This window comes from Muscardinus avellanarius (genome assembly GCF_963383645.1).
Source record: "Muscardinus avellanarius genome assembly, chromosome: 11".
NCBI classification, from domain to species: Eukaryota; Metazoa; Chordata; class Mammalia; order Rodentia; family Gliridae; genus Muscardinus; species Muscardinus avellanarius.
This window is the reverse complement of record NC_137797.1, coordinates 66,388,715-66,403,420: the sequence shown is the minus strand read 5'-3', so window position 1 is coordinate 66,403,420 and position 14,706 is coordinate 66,388,715. Positions and strand designations below refer to the sequence as shown.

Sequence of the window (14,706 nt, the reverse complement as noted above, 5' to 3'; positions counted from 1 at the left end):
TAAAGACACCAACCGATATGTATGATATGTTTAGAGAGTTCTTTGACATAAGTGGTCTAATTTGGTTTTCGTGAGAACTCAAGTACAAGCATTAATTTATTTTTGTACACAAGAAAATGGGAGGTTCAGTTTCAATGTCCCTCAGTTAATAAAAGCTGGAATTAGTAAACAATTCAAGCTATTTTTGACTCTTAATCTTGCCTGTCTCTTTCCTTTTGTAGTAACGTAAGGATTGAAATAATTATCCTTCAGGAATGCTGCGGAGTTTAATCCTGATTTAATTAAGATCATTTTCCATTTATTTTTGATTTTTTGCTAAGTCCAATGCAGAATTAGTTTGGAGAAGGGAAATGAGAGGTTATGAAGTCCCACCAAGGTGGTGGCAACAGGGCTGCAGGATGAGAGAAGACAGATGTAAGGAACCCAGAGAGAGAAAGCCTGTGTAATGCTGAGATTCTGAGTGCAGGTCACTAGCAGGGAAAAAGAAATATGGTCAAATATTGCAGATCCCAAACAATGAAAAGGCAATTTAATTTGGTGATTCAGAAGTTCACACTGACCTTACAGAGAGCAGTTCGTTAAGTGTTGGAGGCCTTGTGGGAATTCAAGGGTCAGTGGAGGCGAGGAAGTAAAAGGGCGAGTCTTTGAAGGAGTTTGGTGGTGTGGGAAGAAGGGTGAGGCTCGGTGGGCTGTCAGCGTCAAGCGGGGTCTCTTTAGAATAAGGCTTTGAACTTATTTGTAGGGAGAGGAGAATAAGCCAATGGAGAGGGAGAGATAAAGGTCACAAAGAGATGGTGGGTGAAGTTAAATTCCAAGAGCGAGTGGGTGGGAGTGGGGCCGCAGTGCCTCTCAGGTGACTTGATTGGGCTGCGCTCACGCGGTGTTTGTGTTCTGCCTCCTTCAGACGGCTCAGACCCCAAACAGTGCCTTGTCCTGAAAGTGTGTAGGTGCCAGCGCGGAGTGAGACACGTCCAGCCCCACCTTTGCCCTTAGGCCATGTGAGATCTTAGGCGAGCCATTTTTTTCCCCTTTTATTGTCTTTATCTCAAAAATAAAGAGGTAGAACGGAATGACCTCTAAGCACTATGATTTTTTTTTTTCTGGTATTGGGGATCGAACCCAGGGCTCTTCTACCTCTGAGCTATATTCCCAGTCCTATTTTTTGTTTTGAAACAGGGTCTGACTAGGTTGTTGGCTGTCTCACTAAGTTGCTGAAGCTGGGTTCGAACCTGCGCTCCTTCTGTCTTAGCCTCCCAGCTCCTGGGTTTACAGGTGCGTGCCACTACGCCCAGTGTTGAGTCTTTTATTAACAGGCCAGGGGCCTGGAAAGGTTCTGCCAGTGAGGACTACCTGTGCTTGCCTGAGGGCTGGAATCTGAGGATGGGGAGTGAGCAAGGCTCCCACCTGGTGGTGTAGCCAACCCTGCCACACTTGTGTCCATCCTCAGGTACGGCAAGCGAGTGGCAGACATCAAGGAGAGCAAGGAACATGCGATTGCAAACAGGTAAGGGGAGGATGGGCTCCCTGACAACTTTCCTTCTCACCTAAGTCACCAGACATTGCCTCAACCCAGGAGCTGGCTGCTGCCCCACGGGTTCTTGTATTTTCTTTCTAAGTCCAACACGACATTGGACATTCTTCCTGCCTGGCACCCCTTCCTCAACACAGCCCTCTTCTGCGCTGCCCGTGGAGGTTGGTGAGGGTGGGAGAGGCAACATTCTCTAGTTTCCACTTTCCTCCATCAGTGGCCAGTTTCACTGTCAACGGCGGCAGTTCCTGCGGATGGCTGTGAAGGAGCTGGAGACCGTGTTAGCCGATGAGCCAGGACTGCTGGGGCCTAAGGCAAGAGGGCGGTGTTGGGAGGGACTGATGACCAGTGCTGTGGGGGTGACAGCATCCTGGAGATTTTGTATTTCTCAGTTTTCTGTGACCCATTTGTATGTGTATATGCTGATTCTGTGAATCCACTTAGAGTACCCCCAAACTTTTTTTTTTTTGTGGTACTGGGGTTCCTAGAAACCCTTCTACCTCAGGGCTATACTCCCAGACCTATTTTTATGTATTTTATTTGGAAACAGGGTCTCTTAAGCCAGCGAGGCTGGGTTCGAACCTGCGCGATCCTCCTGTCTCCGCCTCCCAAGTGCAGGGATTACAAGCGTGCGCCACCACGCCTGGCCCCAAACTATTTTTTAGGTTTTATTTTTTTAAGCACTATCAGGGTATGGCATGTATTATAGCTATTTGTACGCTTGTTTTATCTTCCTTATGAGTATGAACTAATTAATAGCAGAGCTCGCTTTTTAAATTTCAAGCCATGCAAATGCCCAGTAAATATTTCTAAAATTTAATTTGATAGGGAGGGAGGGACACTGGCTGTGAACCACTGTCTATCGTACATGTCTGATTCTGAGTCACATATTTGAGGTTTCTGTGGTCTCTGTATTTATTACTGGACTCTGTTGGTATGGCTACACAGTTGTGTATGTATGCAGATTGTCATGGTGGTTTCTTGGTGCTTTAAGATCCAAACGCTCTAACGATCCCTGTCCTCTCCTTAGGCCCTTTTTGCTTTCATGGCCCTGTCTTTCATTCGTGATGAAGTCACCTGGCTTGTTCGCCACACAGAAAACGTCACCAAGACCAAGACGCCTGAGGACTATGCTGACTCGTTAGTGCTTGACATGGTTAAGAGCCTCGCCCTTAGATGGACTGGGAAAGGGAACAGGGGGTGCCAGATGCCCAGGAGCACGCTTAGTGTCTGCCCTGCTTCTATCGTGTGTCTCCATTGCTCTTTCTAGTCCCGTGCGTCTGTCTCTCAGTGCTTGCCCTCAACTTCACAGGAGCATCGCAGAGCTGCTTTTCTTGTTGGAGGAGATTAGGACTCTGGTCCGAAGACACATCAAAGTGATACAGCAATATCACCTCCAGTATCTGGCCAGATTCGATGCTCTTGTGCTCAGTGACATTATTCAGGTGTGCTTAATGGGTTCTAATTTGGAAAACTCAGCGTGAACCCTGGTTCGTTTCCTCTTGCAGTCATGCAGGCTGAGTTTCATGCTCTGTTGATTGGGTGTCAAAAAGCCTGGTCTCATCCTCAACTAATCTCACAGTATTCCCTCCCCTACCCAAGTGAAATCACAAAGAAATAGGAGAGAACAATAAAGAGAAACTGGATGCTAACCTGGCAGGAGTTCCAGAAGTTCCCTTCAGCTCTAGCCTGGCTTTCCCCCTGTTTTTGCTCTTGGTGATTCTTTGTCCCTTTGTGCACTGACTGGGCCCTTGGTCCTGGTCTCTGCCCTGGTGGGACCTGGGCCCAGTGACAGCAACTCTTCCCCACTCTCGTAGAACCTGTCTGTGTGTCCGGAGGAGGAGTCCGTCATCATGTCCTCATTTGTCAGTACCCTGTCTTCTTTGAATCTCAAACAAGGTAACTGAGGGAGGGGAGGGAGGCAGGGTGTGTAGGAGGGTCAATATCTGTTTTTCTAGAAATATTGATCTTTTTTAAAATATACTTTTATTGGCACAATGTAGCGTCATGTCATAATGAAGTTCAGAGCGATCGGGACACACATGCACACTTAATACGGATCTTTTAGCCCAGGAATAGGACAAGATGGCTTTGAAGAGGACCTACTTTTATATGAGTCAGATCTAATGTCTAACGCAGTTTTGTTGTTTCCTTCTACACCCCTTTCTGTTTGTGTTGCAGTTGATAATGAAGAGAAATTTGAATTTTCTGGATTAAGACTAGACTGGTTCCGCCTACAGGTAGGCAAGTGTCTGCTCCTGCTGGTGCCTCCCATCCTCAGAGTCTTCCTTTCCCACGATCCCCTTTCTTTTATTTCCTAAGCTCTGCTATGTGGAGTAAGTGAACCTTGAAAACTCATGACTAGACTGGACACATCCAGGCCAAATTGTAGCTCTGAGGCTGGAGGCCCATTCCATCCACCTGGATGGATCCATCTTTCCCCACCTCCAACCACAGGCATACACCAGCGTGGCCAAGGCCCCACTGCATCTGCATGAGAACCCTGACCTAGCCAAGGTGATGAACCTCATTGTCTTTCACTCCCGAATGCTGGACTCGGTAGAGAAAGTGCTGGTGGAGACCTCTGACCTGTCTACTTTCTGGTACGTCATGGTTCCGATTTCATCTTCACTCCACTTGATCTCTTGCCTGGACCCCGTGGAGGACCGTGATCCTCCTAGAGAGGTGGGAAAGTTTTTTTCCTCTTTGCAGTCTTACAGAGCTGCTCAACCCCACAGCTCATTTGTGCCAGCTCCTACCAGGATTCCTAAGTATAGGATGGAAGATGACCCCCATTTGTTTCATATTCATGCTTGTGAGGAAAGCCATTTGTACTCATGCCGCCACCCCTCTTTAAGATAATTCATCCATACACCTTCCAACCCTTTTACATCTTCATTGTTATCCTTTGAAACTTTTTTTTTTTTTTTTGGTGGTGGTGGTACTGGGGGTGGAACCCAGAGGCTTTCTACCTCTGGGCTATACTCCCAGACCTATTTTATATTTTTTATTTGGAAACAGGGTCTCACTAAGTTTTTGAAAGCCTCACTAAGTAGCTGAGGCTGGCTTTGAACCTGCGCGATCCTCCTGTCTCAGAGTCCCAAGCGCGGGGATTACAAGTGTGTGCCACCACGCCTGCTGAAACTTCTTTAGGTACTAGAAATTAAACCTAATGGCATTCTACCTCTGAGATGCACCCCCAGCTCCCCCCTTATTTTTTTTTTTAATTTCAAAAGAGGGTGTGGCTAAGTTGCTCAGCTGGCCTTAAACCTGCGATCCTCCTGTCTCAGCCTCCCAAGTACTGATGACAGGTATGTACCTCTACACCCAGCTTTCTTCAGCTTTTTAAAATTTAAATTAAAAAATTGGGCCTGGTGTGGTGGCGCATGCTTATACTCCCAGTGCTTGGGAGGCTGAGACAGGAGGATCACACAGGTTCGAAGCCAGCCTCAGCTACTTAGTGAGGCTCTCAGCAACTTAGTGAGACCCTGTTTCCAAGTAGAGTATAAAAAAATAGGTCTGGGAGTGTAGCCCAGAGGTAGAAAAGCCTCTGGGTTCCACCCCCAGTACCACCACCACAAAAAAATAAAATTAAAAAATTGGGAGGGGGGTCCTGGGAATGAAACCCAGGGTCTTGAATGTGCTAGGTAAGTGCTCTACCACTGAATTACATTCTCAGTCCCTAACCTTTAAAAATGTTTTTTTGACCGGGCGTGGTGGTGCACATTTGTAATCCTAGTACTTGGGGAGGCTGAGACAGGAGGATCACACAGGTTCGAAGCCAGCTTTAGCTACTTAGTGAGGCTCTCAGCAACTTAGTGACACCCTGTTTCCAAATTAAATATAAAATAGGTCTGGGAATGTAGCCTGGAGGTAGAAAGCCCCTGGGTACCATCCCCAGAACCACAGGGAAAAAAATGTTTTATTTTTCTGGACATGGTGGTACACATATATAATACTAGTACCTGGGAGACTGAGGCAGTAGGATCACAAGTTCGAGGGCAGCCTCAGCAAGTTAGTAAAACCCTCAGCAATTTAACAAGACCCTGTTTTCAAAATGAAAAATAAAACAGGGCTGAGGAGGGTGTAGCGCAGAGGTAGAATGCCCCTGGTTTCAATCCCCAGGATAAAATTAATACATTAAATATGAAAAAATAAAAATTTTAAGCTTTGGTATGCTGTGATTTAAAAGAAACATGAAAAACTTGGAAGTTTAGTGGTGAGAACTGGAGATAATTGAGAGAGCTGGAGAATAAGGCTTTGGAGAATAAGCATTTAGTTTGTCTCCCATAGGTAGCAGCGAACAGTATTTGGTGACCACTGTTACTCATAACTCTACTCTTTGAAGCATCAAACCAGCAAAAACAGAATGTGTTGTTTATGTTCTTTTCATTTAATATAAATGGAGGAGATATAATGCTTACATGTTAAAAGGACACCAATTGCTGGGTGTGGTGGTACCTGTTTGTAATTTCATTACTTGGGAGGCTGAGACAGGAGAATTGCAGTTTCAAGACCAGCTTCAGTTACTTAGGCCCTCTGCAACTTAGCGAGACCTTGTTTCAAAAGTAAAGAATTAAAAAATAGGGCTGGGGGGTGTAGCTCAGAGGCAAAATCCCCAGTACTGCAAAAAAAAAAAAAAGCAAATAAAAAAGGACATCAATATCAATGTACTACCTGGACATGTAAGAAAATGCAGAAAGGAGTGCCTGAGAGGAAGGGTCCATCTCATGAATTAAACCGAGAAGGTTTCTGAAGTCTGAGTGTCAAATTTGGGGAGGAAAGTGAATTTAATGATCTCTAAATTAGGGAAAGTAGCCCAGCTCATGCAAAGGTTCCGAGGCAGGTATAACAAATTTTGTTCAAGGGAGGGGAAGATCACCACAGGACTTCCCTGGGGTTTGTTACAGAAGTCTGAAAGGGTTAAGATTCTTGTGCTCCTTGTACCTCAAGGATAGGGAGGTTAGCAGGGAGTGGTGACTGTCAATAAATATTTGATGCACGAATGACTGTGCTCTGTACCTCAGAGGGACTGGCTCGCCACCTTGGTTTCAAGGCTCCTGCCCTCTTCTCTGCAGCTTTCACCTCCGTGCCTTTGAGAAGATGTTTGCCATGACCCTGGAGGAGCCTGCCATGCTGCGTTACGCCATTGCTTTCCCCCTCATTTGTGCTCATTTTGTCCACTGCACTCATGAGATGTGCCCGGAGGAGGTGGGTACCCTGAACCTTGAGCCCTGGCAGCTCTCTCGTCACAGCTCATACTCAGTCCCCCAAACACAGCTTCATAGGTGTGAGGCCCCAGCTATCTCAGCTTGATGCTGAAAGTGTCCTCTCTTCCTGGGCCTCAGTTTCTTCTTAGCAAGGGTAGCTCAGGCAAGGGGAGGAAGAAGTGTCTGTCCAGGTGATGATGGCTTCTCCCTTGGGCCCATAGTACCCGCACCTGAAGAACCATGGCCTTCACCACTGCAACTCCTTCCTGGAGGAGTTGGCCAAGCAGACTAGCAACTGCATCCTGGAGATCTGTGCTGAACAGCACAACCTGAGCCAACAGGTGGGTCCGTCCTCGCGCTCCACCCTCAGCCTTCCCCTCGTCCGCCAATGCTCCCCTCTCTAACTCTTCCTCAGGTGGGGCTGAGGCTTTTGTGTCCTCGAGCTGATGGCAGGATTCCTTTCATAGTATTGTCCCTTGGTCTTTACTCCCATGGGACTAGAGGAAGGCGTCTAAAAATACTCTTATTTGAACAGCTGCACTCGGACGGAGCTCCGTTTGCAGAGCTCTGGCAGATCGTTAACTTTCCAGTTTTCTCCCCTCCTCTCGTTGCCCTGTGTACACAGCCTGGGACGGTGGCCCACAGCACTTGTCTTATCTCTTCTTTCTGTCTGTTTGTGCCCTAACCTGTGTCTGATGTTTCCAGGCATCTGCTCTTGGCTTGTCCTCGGGGCTGTTCTCTTCTCTCTGTCTTCTGATTGGCTCCTTGCCTCCCTTCACTGACGCACGGCACCTCCTCATGATTAGCTCAACCTAAATTTCAAAAAATCTGAAAATGAGGCATGAGCTTTGCTTTGGCCCTGGAGTCTTTTAGATTTCTCAGACTCCCCTCCGCCCTTCCTGGGTTTGAGTCAGGCTTTGTAGCAACTTTGGTAGAAGGGGAGCAGGATGTGTGTGTGTGTGTGTGTGTGTGTGTGTGTGTGTACAGATGTACAGTTAACATTATTATTTAACCTTTATTCTATCACGTCTAAAATGAGGATAAAAATGATTTCTTTATAGAGGTGTCATAAAAACTCAATGAAACAGAGTACATTAAATATTTGGTATTCTTTCTGTATTTTATATATTCTGGTATAGCTCTACCGCTGAGCTACATACCAGCCCAAGAGCTTGGATTCAACAAAATAGAGTGTGACTCTAAAGTAACAAAACCAGTTTTCTTAGTGGCTCTTATGCAGATCTAAAAGTAATTGCAAATGAGGAATTCTCAGACATGCTGTACATGAGCTTAGTAGCATGGGAATCAACCAATATTAGCTCTTACGCTAGTTGGTGCCTGCTGGACACTGAGCCCTTGTGCCAGGTGTTTGGAGTGGGGGCCCAGAAGAAAGGTGCACAATCCCTGCTCTTGGGGATTGTTCTCATTTTAAGGGAAGAGGGAGTGTAAGTAGAATTTGAAAGAAATTTAAATAATTAATTCAAGAAAGGTATGCAAATGAATATACTTGCAGGTGTATTTATTACTTAGAAATATCTACCACAGGCAAAGACATGGGGAAAGAGATCTATTCAGTGCTATATTAGGAGTGACTAAACCATGATGTGAATAATTTTCACACACACAAGATTTTTGCAAGGAAATGAGTATTGGCCCTGGGGCGTTAACAGTTTGAGTAAATAATTAATGATGTTGCCATTACTAATGTAGTTACATTTTGAGGGGACTGCTTTCAGAACCTACCACAGGCACTTTTGTATAATATCAGGGTTGACACATTTTTTGTGTATCAAGATAGATCTGATTTTTTTTTGGCACAGCCAAGAGTTTAGATTTTTGGGAGGAGAGGGGGTATTGGGGGCTGAATGTAGGAGCATTCTATCTCTGAGATATACCCCTAGTCTTTTTAATTTTAAAATTAAAATAGGGTCTCACTGGGTTGCTGAGGGTCTTGCAAGATTGCTGAGGCTGGCCTCAAATCTGTGATCTTCCTGTCTTAGTCTCCCAAGTACTAGGAGACTAGGTATGTACCACCACATCCACAACTTTTTTTCCAGGCACTGGTCATTGATCCCAGGCCATTGTGCATGCTAGTCAAGCACGCTACCACAGAGATACACCTCAGTCTAAGATTTTGGATTAAAGAGAGGTAGAGAGATTGACTATAAAGTAATAAAGCAAGTCTTCTTGTATGGCTCTTATGCTGATGAAAAATTAATTCCAACTGAGGAATTCCCAGACACGCTTTGCACATTCTCATAACGTGGGAAGCAATGGAGGAAATTCCAAGGTGCTACTTTGAAGGCCATCTGAGTATCCAGTTGTATCTTATATTTTCTTTTTTTTTAAATGTATTTTTTTTGGTGCATTGTAGTCAAACATCACAATGGAACACAAGACTTGTGAGGATATCCAAGCACACATCATCCAATTAGCCTTTATCCAATCCCATCTCCCTCTCTCCCCCTCCCTCAATCCCATGATTGATTTAGTGATTAACTTTGATATATTTGTTTACATACAACATGTGTTTTAAGGAGATTCCATCTTCCCCCATCCCATCCCCTCTGATTGGTCACCTTAATTGCTCCTCCATAGGACCCTTTCTTCAACTAGATTTCCTCCTATTACCCATTTCTTCCTAGTTTTTGCATATTAGGGAAAGCATCTGATTTTTTATTTTCTGTGATATTTCTCTGTGTATGTCGCATTGCAAGTTCTGATCCCACTCTTGAAGGCCCTGGCACTGGCCTGGCCACCCGGCAGTCTCTGATCCCGGTCTCGCTGGCTCCAGCACCGGCCTTGCCTCATGGCAGGCTCAGATTCTGACCTCGGAGGCCCCAGCACCAGCTTTGCCTTAAGGCAGGCTCCTATCCCAGCCTTGCTGGCTCCAGCTACAGCCTCACCACATGGCAGGTACCAATCCCGGCCTTGCTGAGTATATTTTCTATATAGCTAACTGGAGAAGAGAAGAGATGCAGACTGCTGTTTAAGTTAATTAGCAAGAAATATATTTCAAAAAAAGAAGAGCCAGGGATGGTGGCGCACGCTTGTAATCCTAGTACATGGGAGGCGGAGACAGGAGGATTGCAGGTTCACAACCAGCCTCAGCTACTTAGTGAGGCCCTTTGAAACTCAGTGAGACCTTGTTTCAAAATAAAAAATAAAAATATAGGGCTGGGGGTGTAGCTTGGAGATAGAATGTCCCTGGGTTCTATCCCCAGTACCACAACAAACAAACAAACAAACAAACCCCTAGTAATGCAAAAATATAAAAGAAAAAGAAAAAAGAAAAAAGAAAAGAAGAAATGGGAAGCTGGGTGTGGTGGTACATGCCTGTAATTCCAGACTTGAGAGACTGAGGTAGGAGGATTGTAGGTTAGTGAGATCCTGTTTCAAAATAAAAAATAGAAAGGGTTAGGGTATAGGTAAGAGGTTGAATGTCCCTGGATTCAGTCTCCAGTAAAACACACACACACACACACACACACACACACACACACACACACACTATGGCCACGTTGTTTAATTCTGAGTGTTTGGGAAAGGCTGTGGAGCCTTGGGCATCTGTCTTCATGCTGCAGAGTATGAAGGAATGTAGCAAGTGAGACAGTTGTTCTGTCTAGCAGAACATAACTGTTTTCCCAGGACAGCAGGAAGCAGTTGAGCGCAATTCTCCAAGCTTATCCTTCCTGCTTGAATTGTTCCAGAAAATGCTCTCAGGGTGTGGGTGGGGGAGCAGTGCTCTGACCCCTGCAAGACACTGCCATCCTGAGACTTTGAGGTCTCAAGATGGGAAGATATTCATGAAAACTGAAGGAAGTGAGCACATTCCAAATAGGCCCCATCACAGAGAGGAGCTTGAGAGGAGAGAGCGAGGAAGGCAGAGAGATAAGCCACAGCTAATGGGAGAGAGCTTCTTACCACTGCTCCATGGCCGCTCGAGTGGTTTTGGCAACCTTATACCTCCCTTCAACTGTGTTTCTAAAGCTTCTGCCCAAGCACTGTGCCACCACCATCAGCAAGGCCAGGAGCAAGAAGACCATGAAGCAGAGGCAGGCTCCCAGGAAAGGTGAGCCTGAGAGGGACAAGCCGGGAGCTGAGAGTCACCGGAAGAACCGCAGCGTGGTCACCAAGTGAGCATCTGGGCCTGCGAGGGCCAGGCCGGTACTGCCTTGGAGAGGGGGGAAAGGGAGGAGGGAAGGTGAGACCGGAGGAAAAAGGAGCGGCAGTGTGGGAAATGACTTTGCTTTTCAAGTCAGCATTAATGTGAACTCTTCTGGGCTGAGTGTCCGTAGGAGACGGAAGGGGTCTGTGGAAGGATGAGAGGGCTGTGGGTCTGACGCGATCCTTCCCAGATGCCAGCAGACTGTACCACATTCATAATCAAGGCTCGTTTTATTTTTCAGCATGGACAAGCTGCACCTAAACTTGACGGAACTGGCGCTGACCATGAATCATGTGCACAGCTTCTCTGTTTTTGAACACACTGTCTTCCCTTCCGAGTACCTCAGCAGCCACCTGGAGGCCAGGCTCAACAGGTAGCAGGCCGTCCTCGCTGTGCTGACATGGCGTGGCAGGCCTCGGTGGCGGGCCCTCGTGGATCAGTCCCACTGGCCGTGCCGCAGGCTAGGGCCCTGGCCCAGTCAGTCAGGCATTGAGGCCGAGCATCTGTATGACAAGCAGGGCAAAAGAACCTGAGCCTCTACGGGTGGTTTTGATACACAGCAAGATCCCAGGGAAACGAGCAGAGGCTGCAGTGAGCAGAGCAGGGGTGTGAGGCACTTTGCTTCCTGCCGAGTACCGATGATGATATTTATCTTGTAGATAACTGCAAATTACTTGTAATTGAGACCTGATAGACAAAGCCAGTTATGATTGCAAAGCTCCCGACATATTACAGCCCGTAGGAAAACAAATTCCCTTCCCTTCACGTTGGCCCTCACCGCATTGTCCCCTCCAGCGGGAGGAACACCCTCAAACTGGAGTCGGATGCTGTGTAGGCAGCAGTCGGGGGCTCGGGAAGATTCCTGTGAGTACTCCCTCAGTCTCCTATGTTTTATTTTGGAACACGCATTACGTTCATTCAACGAGTGTTTGTTGAACACCTAGTATGTGCCGGGAGTGTTCTAGAAGCTGTTAACACAGCAGTGTGCAAAACAGTTGAAATATCCCTGCTCCATAAAGCTTACCTTCTGGTGGGGGAGAGAGACAAACAAAATAAGAATGTGGAATTCGTGGTAAATTAGGTAGACACTGCTGAGCGGAAAGGAAAAGTGGGAAGGGGGAGAGGTGTGGGTGGGTGGGTGGGGCTTGCAGTTCTAGATCTAGGTGGCCAGGGTGAGCCTCCGTGAGGAAGGGACATCTGAGGAATCCCTGAAGGAGCTAGGGAGGCTGCACCTGTGGCTGTTGGGGAGCATGCTCTCCAGGCCGGGGAGATGGCGCACGGCTGCGAGTGGCTGGTGTGGTGGCTGCGGGGTGACATGCGGCTAGAGGGTGGGGGAGTGGGAGACCGCGGGCGCTGGTGTGTCCTCGCTAAGGATTCTGGCTTTTATCTAAGGTGGAGCCTCGCCTGGTCTGAGCAGAGCCATAAGAAGATTTGCTTCCATATTTCACTGTAGCTGCTTTAGCTGGAGCTACAACAGAAACGGGGAGGACAGTTAGGAGTTTGGAGTTTGTCTTTTCTTCCTTCCTTTTATTTCCTTCTTTTTCCTTTTCTTTTTCCCCCCTTTTTTTGTGACACTAGGGATTGAACCCAGAGGCATTCTGCCTCCGAGCTACACCCCCAGCCCTATTTTATTCTGAAATAGAGTCTCACTAAGTTACTGAGGCTGACCTGGAAAAACTGCCATCCTTCTGTCTCAGCTTCCCAAGCCCTGGGATTCCAAGCGTGCACCGCCATGTCTCTCAGCACCCCCTCCTTTTATGTGGTACTGAGAATGGAACCCAGGGGCATTCTACCTTCGAGCTACATCCCCTGCCCTGTTTTTTATTCTTTATTTTGAAACAGGGTCTCACTGAGTTGCAAAGGGCCTCGTGTAGTTGAGGCTGTCTGTGAACTGTCATCCTCCTGTCTCAGCCTCCCAAATGCTGGGATTACAAGCATGCACCACCATGTCAGGCTTCCCAGCCCTTTTTAATTTTTTTTTTTTTTTAATGTTGAAACACAGTCTCGCTAAATTGCTCAGGCTGGACTCAAACTTGTGATTCTCTGGCCTCAGGCTCCTGAGTAGCTTGGATTATAGGTGTGCACCAACACACCTGGCATGAGCCTGGGTTTTGACTGTGGGAGATGTAGATTCTTTTATTTTTTTAATTAATTACATTTTTTTATTTTGCGGGCCTGGGGATGGAACCCAGGGGCATTCTATCTCCAAGCTATACCCCTTGCCCTATTTTTTATTCTTTATTTTAAAACTGGTCTCACTGAGTTGCAGAGGGCCTCACTAAGTAGCTGAGGCTGTCTGCGAACTGCCATCCTCCAGTCTCAGCCTCCCGAATGCTGGGATCACAAGTGTGCGCCACCACACCCGGCGTGTAGATTCATTTTTGAGTTAGGCTTTTTTATTTTTGGTGGTACTGGGGTTCCTGGAAACCCTTCTACCTCCGGGCTACACTCCCAGACCTACTTTTATATTTTTATTTGAAAACAGGGTCTCTTAAGCCAGTGCGTCTGGGTTTGAACCTGCGCAATCTTCCTGTCTCTGCCTCCCAAATGCAGGGATTACAAGCATGCGCCACCACGCCCGGCTTGAGTTAGGCTTTTGCATGAGTGAAGTAAAATTAGTTTGTTTTTGTTACATGCATATCAGCTCCATGGGAGGAAGTGTCTCAGTCGCGCACACACGTCAAGAAGATGGCAGCGTGATAAAGGCCGTGCACACAACTTCAGAAGCTGCCACTGGTTTCCCCTGGAGCAGCAAGCATGCTAGTCTCATTTCCCCTTGACATCTCTGATTCCTGTGCCATGAACATCATTGTTTCTAAGGCCTAGAGGTCTGGCCTCAGTGTAAACTAAATAGACTTGCTTGCCCGCAGCCAGTCCCTCCTGTATTGTTTCCCTGCAGTGCTATAGTACAGGAGGGTCTTTTCACTTTCATCTGGGGAGCAAATCTTCCTCTAGCTTCTTCCCTGCCCCATAACATCTTGCCAAAAACCATGAAACAAACAAAAAAACTCCCAAACATCTTGTAGCTTTAGGAAGGATCTGAGGAACTCTTATACCAGGGTACAAATGACTGACAAAGCTGAAAGCAGAATGTTCCTCTTTCCCTACAGTTTACCTCTGAGTGTGTGTGTGTGTGTGTGTGTGTGTGTGTGTGTGTGTGTGTGTGCACGCTTTACTGGAAATTGAACCCAGGGGCATTCTACCTCAAGCTACACCCCCAGCCCTATTTTTTTTTTTTTTTTTTTGCGGTAGTGGGGATGGAGTCTAGAGGCTTTCTACCTCTGGGGTACATTCCCAGACCTATTTTATATTTTATTAGAGTCTCACTAAGTAGCTGAGAGCCTCACTAAGTAGCTGAGGCTGGCTTCGAACCTACGCAGTTCTCCTGTCTTAGCCTCCCAAGTACTGGGATTACAAACATGCTCCACCACACCCAGCTCCAGCCCTGTTTTTTAAAAATTTTGAAACAGGGGCTTGCTAATTTGATGAGAGTCTCACTACTTGCTGAGGCTATCCTGAATCTGTGATCCTCTTGTCTCAACCTCCCAAGTACCGAGCTTATAAGTATGAACCACCACGCCCAGCTTTATACTTTTTGTTTTGAAAAAAAGTGTCTTGGTAGGTTGCTGACAGTCTTGCTACTTCCTGAGGCTGATCTGGAACCTGTGAGCCTCCTGTCTCAGCCTCCTAAGTACTGGGATTACAGGTGTGCATCACTATGACCGGCTTACAGTTCACCTTTTTATAAGGAAAAAAGCCTTGAATCAAAGGGCTGACTCTGACTGTGTCGTCTGAAGTAG

At 46.8% G+C, this 14,706-nt stretch overlaps 1 protein-coding gene across 1 annotated transcript in view; it reads left to right on the top strand.

The window, feature by feature from the left end:
• The window catches only part of NCKAP1L (NCK associated protein 1 like), a gene marked incomplete at both ends in the record, with an annotated part of 61,336 nt that overhangs the window by 20,661 nt on the left and 25,969 nt on the right, over nucleotides 1–14,706 (top strand). The window contains 11 exons of the mRNA XM_080705539.1: nucleotides 1,448–1,504; nucleotides 1,746–1,842; nucleotides 2,559–2,668; nucleotides 2,841–2,973; nucleotides 3,346–3,427; nucleotides 3,710–3,768; nucleotides 3,986–4,131; nucleotides 6,607–6,739; nucleotides 6,960–7,079; nucleotides 10,729–10,874; nucleotides 11,148–11,279. Coding sequence (XP_080561665.1) covers nucleotides 1,448–1,504; nucleotides 1,746–1,842; nucleotides 2,559–2,668; nucleotides 2,841–2,973; nucleotides 3,346–3,427; nucleotides 3,710–3,768; nucleotides 3,986–4,131; nucleotides 6,607–6,739; nucleotides 6,960–7,079; nucleotides 10,729–10,874; nucleotides 11,148–11,279 — 1,215 coding nt within the window. The remainder of the gene's footprint in view (nucleotides 1–1,447; nucleotides 1,505–1,745; nucleotides 1,843–2,558; nucleotides 2,669–2,840; nucleotides 2,974–3,345; nucleotides 3,428–3,709; nucleotides 3,769–3,985; nucleotides 4,132–6,606; nucleotides 6,740–6,959; nucleotides 7,080–10,728; nucleotides 10,875–11,147; nucleotides 11,280–14,706) is intronic.